Source organism: Neophocaena asiaeorientalis, unplaced genomic scaffold (genome assembly GCF_003031525.2).
Source record: "Neophocaena asiaeorientalis asiaeorientalis breed wild unplaced genomic scaffold, Neophocaena_asiaeorientalis_V1.1 scaffold152, whole genome shotgun sequence".
Classification (NCBI taxonomy): Eukaryota; Metazoa; Chordata; class Mammalia; order Artiodactyla; family Phocoenidae; genus Neophocaena; species Neophocaena asiaeorientalis.
Window position 1 is genome coordinate 321,722 of NW_020185338.1, and position 7,461 is coordinate 329,182.

The 7,461-nt window shown below is 49.8% G+C and overlaps 1 protein-coding gene across 2 annotated transcripts in view; it reads left to right on the top strand.

The window, feature by feature from the left end:
• The window catches only part of LGMN (legumain), a 34,696-nt gene that overhangs the window by 19,955 nt on the left and 7,280 nt on the right, over positions 1 to 7,461 (top strand). For both annotated transcript variants that reach the window (XM_024736314.1, XM_024736315.1), the window contains exons 3-10: positions 108 to 205; positions 1,341 to 1,422; positions 2,684 to 2,769; positions 3,941 to 4,016; positions 4,627 to 4,689; positions 5,783 to 5,849; positions 6,687 to 6,805; positions 6,892 to 6,981. In XM_024736314.1, coding sequence (XP_024592082.1) covers positions 108 to 205; positions 1,341 to 1,422; positions 2,684 to 2,769; positions 3,941 to 4,016; positions 4,627 to 4,689; positions 5,783 to 5,849; positions 6,687 to 6,805; positions 6,892 to 6,981 — 681 coding nt within the window. The remainder of the gene's footprint in view (positions 1 to 107; positions 206 to 1,340; positions 1,423 to 2,683; positions 2,770 to 3,940; positions 4,017 to 4,626; positions 4,690 to 5,782; positions 5,850 to 6,686; positions 6,806 to 6,891; positions 6,982 to 7,461) is intronic.

The following is a 7,461-nucleotide window of genomic DNA, read 5'->3' on the forward strand; positions in this document are numbered from 1 at the left end:
CGGTTCACAGCACATCTTCCATGAGAAAGCACATGTTGCTCATTAGAACACCAAAATTGGCTTCCTTCCGGGAAAAAGCTAACACTTGACAAAACCACTTCTCCCAGGCCGATGCGTGCCACGCCTACCAGATTGTTCACCGAAATGGGATTCCTGATGAGCAGATCATCGTGATGATGTATGATGACATCGCTAACTCTGAAGAGTGAGTAGGGTGTGCTTTGAACTTGATGGTGAGGAACTTCAGGGTATTTTATTTTTATTTTATTTATTTATTTTTTTTTTGCGGTACGCGGGCCTCTCACTGTTGTGGCCTTTCCCGTTGCGGAGCGCAGGCTCCGGATGCGCAGGCCCAGCGGCCATGGCTCACGGGCCCAGCCGCTCCGCGGCATGTGGGATCCTCCCGGACCGGGGCACGAACCCGTGTCCCCTGCATCGGCAGGCGGACCCCCAACCACTGCGCCACCAGGGAAGCCCCAGGGCATTTAAAAAAATGCACACAGACCCTCAGGAATCCTTAGATCAGTGGCTTAACATTAGAATATAAACAGACTCCCGGATGAAGTCCCACATGGTGCTGCATCTAGAGCTTTGACCATATCTTGGTGGGACCCAGCAATGGCGGGGACATAGGAAATGGTGGTGAAGGTCCTTCGGCTGGGGCTTTGGAAGGATTTAAAGCATGAGTTCCCTCTCAGCTTGGGGAACTGACTCATCATTGGGTTCTGTGGTGCTTGTTCCTAAGCTCTGAGCGGGGACGCTTCAGAGGCCCTGTACACAGAAGGCTCAATTGTATCTTAGAATACGTTAGAACATCTAACCCACTCTAGTCTCCCAGCTCCTTGTATGGGTACTAACCCTAACCCTATCCAGTCTCCCAGCTCCTTGGTTCCCAGACTATGGCCCTGTACTGTGATCACGTTAACAGCTCATAATCCATCCTGAGCTTTAACGCCTAAGCTCTTGTATTAAAGCCTTGTTTTCTGTTCTGTCTTTTTCTGAAAGTAGTTTTGCTCTGAGAGGTCTCTTGATGACATCTTGCCCCCAAGATGCAATCTGGTGTCCAGCAGGAAGCCAGGCACCCAGGGGCCTGGGTCCCTGTCCTCAGTTTGCAGAGCTCAGTCCTTCGCTGCCCCTGCCAGGAACTCAGGAGCTGTGGGACGCCGAGACCCCCAGCTGCTAAAATCACTAACACCTTGGTGACCTCAGAGGCAATGAGGAACGTCTGTGACAACCACGGTCGTTTAGTATTTTAAAGCGTAACAGGGGCGTATTCACGAAGACATAGATTTCAGAGATACGTCAAATTGTGTGCTTCACTCGTGTCCTTTGATTTTCAGCAATCCCACCCCAGGAATTGTGATCAACAGGCCCAACGGCTCAGACGTGTACGAGGGGGTTCTAAAGGACTACACGGGCGAGGTGAGGCGCGTCACGGGGTCGGAGCCAGCGGGGTCTGCTGCTTCATTTCAGGGATGATTTTTCCCTCTTTCTTGTACTTCTGGGATCAGAACCTCGTTAGACCGATTTCTGGTTAATGTTTCGTGTTTCTATTAAGATTTGTGCTTGAGGTGTAGTTTCTGAGAATTTTGAAAGAAAGCAGAGGGGAAAAAAAGGACGTTAGTTGTAGTCTACTGATCCTTAGTTTCTAATCTTGTTGTACTTTAAGCCTCATAATAGATTTCCTTCCATAATACCTGATTTTCTTAGGGTATTGCCAGTGATCTGATTATAGATTATCCGTGCCCTTTGCTGAAAATCAGTTTTCTCAGCATCAGCCCTAGTACAATATGTATATATCTCTCTCTATATATCTCTATCTATATATCTATATCTATATCTATATATATCTAGTTTTTCATTAATTATTATAGTATATGACTTCCAGAACATTACATGCTTCCCAGTCGATTGAGGCTGTATACATTGACACGTTTTTAAAAACACCATTATGACTTCAGCCTCATGGATTTCAGAGTCTCTTTTTCGTAATGTCAGAGGGATCAAAACTAATATCCTTGTGACAGAGAAAGTCTGAAGTTTAGCAGTTCTTTCAGTTTTATTTTTCTCTTTTAAATTCAAGAACATTTAAATCAGACACATCATACGTGTCGTATAGATGATTCCATTTTTATAAAATTGTTTCTATATAGTTATATAGGGAAACATTTGGAATTTAGGTGGTGAGATTTTTGATGGTTTTTTTTTCCTTGTGCTTTTCTGTATTACATTTTTTTAACGATTGCATATCCATTTTACAAAATCCCCTTTAAGGACGTTGAGTGTCCTTGGGAACTGGCCTTTTAGGAGGCAAACTGGTTGCAAAGGTCGGCGCTGATGTTTCTGTCGCCTGCTTTGCTGTCTCTCTGAGGCAGTGTGCTCTTCTCTGCTCTTTGCCCCTGCCTACCGACATCTTTGGGTTTCTCCACATGAACTTTATAACGATCAAGAAGGAATGGCAGGCTTGCTGAGTTGGCATCAGCCAAAGACAAGATGATACTTGAGACGAGGTCATGCACATGCCTAGGAAACACTGGATCTTTCTTGGTTGCAAAGTGTTTGCCCTTAAACCTTAAGCCTTGGAGGTATGTGGACGGTGGCCTGGGCCCTCTGCGACAGACTCAGCAAACGCACTGATTTGGAGTGACAGCTGCATCTGATTTCAACTCCCCATTCTTTGTAGGATGTCACCCCGCAAAACTTCCTTGCTGTGTTGAGAGGTGATGCAAAGGCAGTGAAGGGCAAAGGATCTGGAAAGGTCTTGAAGAGGTAATGTCTGTTTTATGGCTGTCACACTTTTCTGAATGACGTGGTACTCCAGAACTGAGAATTCAAACAGGCCTTGCCCTTTGTTCCCGGACTATTTACCTGTGAGAGATGGCAACGTGGGGACCTTTGCCCTGACAGGCTGCACAGACCTGGTGGCTTCTTTTGGCAGCCCATTTCTGTAACGAATTAACCCTGTGATCCAGGGTCCCAGGTTAGTCTTAGTGAAATGTTCCCCATCACTTAAACCTGCTGTGTTTGTTGTCTGGATCCTGGTGCTGGTCGGTTCCACTACCAGGGGAACACGCCAAGACAGGCGTGAGGCTCTGTGGCCAATCAGGTTGTAGGGCCCCCGCCCCGCCTCCTGCCGACCCTGTGCTCTGATGGTGGGTCAGCCCAGTGGGAGGAGGACATTTGTAAGTTCAGAGCAAACCTCTGTATGGGAGAAAACTCATCCCATTGCTTGCCCTGTTGGCTGTGGGTTAGAGATGTCTTGTTTAGCATCTCTTTATTCAGCATTTTGACGTGATGTCAGGGGCCTTAGGAGCATGACTTCAGACAGTCTCAGGTACTTGGCAAATGGTGCTGTTTCCCTTATGCCCGAGGGGAGGCCTGGGCACAAGTAGCTTGTGTGAGTTAGAGCAGAGACGGACATCTGCGCGGGATGAACCAGATTGCCTCCGAGTGAGTTACTGCGTCTCTGCAACCTTGAAGCAGGGCCCTCTGAGTGGAAGCCTGGTGAGGGGGCGCAGGTGGGCGTCCCAGGCCGTGTGCAGGCCGAGGGGCCCGGAGGGGCAGTCGGAGCTGCAGGACCGTGCTTGGCGGTGTGTCCTGGCTCCCTTACTCATTTCGGAGAGATCTGGTGGCACAGCGTGGCCGCCCGGGATGAGGCCCTGTTGCCAGAGGCCTTGCTGTCCAGATCACCCTGGGCTGTCTGCCGAGCACCCTCCCGGCCGTGATTGAGACCCTCCAGGCTCTGGGACGCGCCTCATGGTTCAGAACAGCACCCAGCGGGAGCAGAGGGAACAGGCTGGACGGCGGGCTCCTGGGCGCCTCCTCCCACCTGGCTGGGAGACTGTAACCTCAGACCTCTCCTGAGTTTTTTGATTGGGGTGGCATTTCAGCCCAAATGGTCCACTTGGACCCTCATGCTCGTGTGCGTGTCTCTTGGCAGTGGCCCCCGGGACCACGTGTTCGTTTACTTCACTGATCACGGAGCCACTGGAATACTGGTGTTTCCTAATGACGATGTGAGTTTTTCTTAATGTTTTAAAGACAAGCTGGGGGGAACTCTGGCGGTCCAGTGGTTAGGACTCCACACTGTCGCTACCGAGGGCCCGGGTTCAATTCCTGGTCGGGGGACCCACAAGCCATGTGGTACGGCCAAAAAAAAAAATCAAGCTGGGAGAATGGGAAACAAAACCTCAGTGTTGGCAGGCCGCCTGTGATGTGTGTCTCTGACATCCTACAGTGTAGGTTCGTATGTGGCCGCTGAGGGTGAGGTCACATTTCGCAGCTTGCAGTCTATCCAGAGGCACCTCTTCCGGCAGGTTTTCCCTGCGTGTCTCCTGACATCACAGCATGAGTCGCTGTCCCTGAACTTGGGTGCAGTCATAGAACACAGTCCCCGAATGCTCCGGACAAAGTGATGAGGAAGCACATCTGCTTCCCCTTTTTATTATGTGATTAAAGCCCTCGATGATGTTCTGGGGTAACGCTGTTCACCACGATTATTTAGAAATCTCTCAGGATTTCTAAATAAGAATTTATAAAGCATCATTAAGACTTGATTAGTGGGTTATCCAGCAAATGGTTTCTCTTGATGTGTTTGGTCTGAATGTCCATATTCTTACCTTTCAGCTTCACGTCAAGGACCTGAATGAGACCATCCATTACATGCACAAACACAAGAAGTACCAAAAAGTAATGTCAGTGCTTGGGGTGGCCTTGGGGGAGGAATGTGAGGGATGCAGTGGAAGCAAGCCCATGGTTCTTCGACAGGCCTCCTAACTCTGGATTGGCTGTTTTTTGGAAAGGGTGTCCTTTCAATCAGTCTTGACCTCTGGTCTCCCAGGATTAACTTTTTGTGATTCTACAGCTTCAGCTGTTAGATCAGAATCACTGGCGATCTTGTTAAAGTACAGTGTGGGCCCCAGCCCCAGAATTTGGCTCAGTTGTTCTGGGGAGAGGCCTGCGGGTTTGCCTTTCTGAGTTTTCAGGTGATACTGATGCTCCTGGACTAGGGACCACACTTTGAGGACTACTGTTTCTAGGGCTGTCACCAATCTGGGGCAGCTGGGGAGGAAAATACCACCTTCTTATTTTCCCTTTGGTCCTCTCTGGCCCCCCCCCTTTTTTTTTTTTGCGGTACGCGGGCCTCTCACTGCTGTGGCCTCTCCCGTTGCGGAGCACAGGCTCCGGACGTGCAGGCTCAGCGGCCATGGCTCACGGGCCCAGCCGCTCCGCGGCATGTGGGATCTTCCCGGACTGGGGCATGAACCCGTGTCCCCTGCATCGGCAGGCGGACTCTCAACCACTGCGCCACCAGGGAAGCCCTCTCTGGCCCCTTTTGCACCCTGTGTGGAACCTGTGTAGCTCAGGCGTGTATGTGTTAGTAACGTGTTTTGCTCTTGGACACTGCTCCCTGCGTTGGATGGCAGATCAGTTTTCCTTAGCATCACCTATGGCTCCACATTTTTCTGCATTATTTCAGCTAATAGGTCATTTTATTCTATTAGCCATGAATAAATTTGGGTCCTTCTGGTTTGTATGACAACAGCTTCTGTAGCCTCTGCTTCTTACAGCAGAGATGCCTCCCAAAAGCAAAAGTGAAAGACTCTTAAGAAACACGTCACCCCAATAAAGATGTTAAAAAAAAAAAAAATCTATTTCACCCTTCCAAAAAAAAAAAAAAAAATCAAAGAAACATGTCCAGAGAGTGCGCAAAGTCAAAGTAGCATTTGCGAGAGGCCTGTGCCTGGGCGGGGTGAGTTCACCTGTCTCGTTCACCTCCCAGATGGTGTTCTACATTGAAGCCTGCGAGTCTGGGTCCATGATGAGCCACCTGCCCCCCAACATCGATGGTAGGTGGTGGGAACACTGGCCTCTGAGCTGGGCTGGGTGAGCACCTTGCTACATGGTGCAATTGGACATTCTCTGAATCTGCCCATGGGAAGAACCAAGTGTCTTACGTAAGCCAGGCCTAGGCCAGCCTAGTGCTTGGAAGTAGGGGGATACCTGTGGGCAGCTCTGAGCTTCTTCTTCTCCTGGAGGATTAGTGGTCAGGGGATGAAGGGATGGAAGCTCTGGATGTGAACTCTGTAGTGCTCTGCCGGGTTCTAGTAGGGCTACTTAAGACCAAGATCACAGTCTTTGGACCGACCTCTGTCCTTTGAGATGTGTTGCTTGCTGGCTCTCTGATCTTGGGCAGGTGACTTACCCTCTTGGAACCTCAGATTTACTCATCTGTAAAATGGGGATAAAGATAATGTCTGTTAGGAGAGTTACGTTTTAAGCGATGACATCTGTCCAGCATAGTTCTGAGCCCATGGTAGCTAGGTAGTAAATGGTAGGTATTTCATATGTTCAGTCCATCTAAGCGTTTCTTTAATAAATGTTCACTTTCTGTGGAAATGAAATGAGGTCCATATCCCTCAAGGTTCCAGAGCTACTCAAATCTGTTAGCACTGTCTAACAGTGTCTATCAGCTGGCTTCTCTTTTTCCACATTTAGTTTTAGATGAGTTACTGAAACTCAGTGAACAGGGCTGGATACAAGGAGGTCTCCCTGCCCTCCCTGAGCTGATCATAGGTGACCTGCTTTGATTGCACTAGGAAAGGAGGAGGAACTCAAGCCTCAAGCGGAATCCACAGACAGCCGAGAATAAAACACGACTGAAATGTGTCTTTAATTCCTCGTAGTTTATGCAACTACTGCTGCCAACCCCAGGGAGTCATCCTATGCGTGTTACTACGATGAGGCGAGGTCCACGTTCCTGGGGGACTGGTATAGTGTCAACTGGATGGAAGACTCGGACGTGGTGAGCCATCTGGGGGCCGGCTGCTTAGCTGAGGCTTAGCTGTCAGCTGCGATCATCAAAGGACTCGGCTGTTTTCATTTTCGCAGGAGGATCTGACCAGAGAGACCCTCCACAAGCAGTACCAGCTGGTGAAGTCCCACACCAACACCAGCCACGTCATGCAGTATGGAAACAAGGTGAGGAGGGGAGCCTCGCACTTCTGATGATGCCTCAAGTCTCAGGCTGACTCACCGGGGACATTTCCCTCCCGGTGAAGAGAAACAGGATCCATCCGGGTGAGGAACGGCTGAGGCAGGGCTGGCTCTGCCTCTCATGGCCGCTCCATCCTGGAGATCCCGCCTGTGCTTTGGAATCAGACTTAGGTTCAAACTCACAAAGTTGTGAGACTTTGGGCAACCTACCTGACCTCTCTGAAACCTCTGTGTTTCCTCCTTGGTCAAAGCCCTAGCGCACAAGGTGATAAGGAGCAAAAACGAGGGGGTCCACCACGTGCACGAAGCACACAGTGAGAGGTCCTGTGAGTTTTGTGGCTTTGCCCTGTAGAACCCCACACCCTGAATCCTCCGGGGTCCAGCCTTCCTGCAGTTGCAGGATGTTATCTTGACCCTTTGGCTATAAATTCGAGACTTTTACCGCCCCTACCCCCCCCCCCCCCC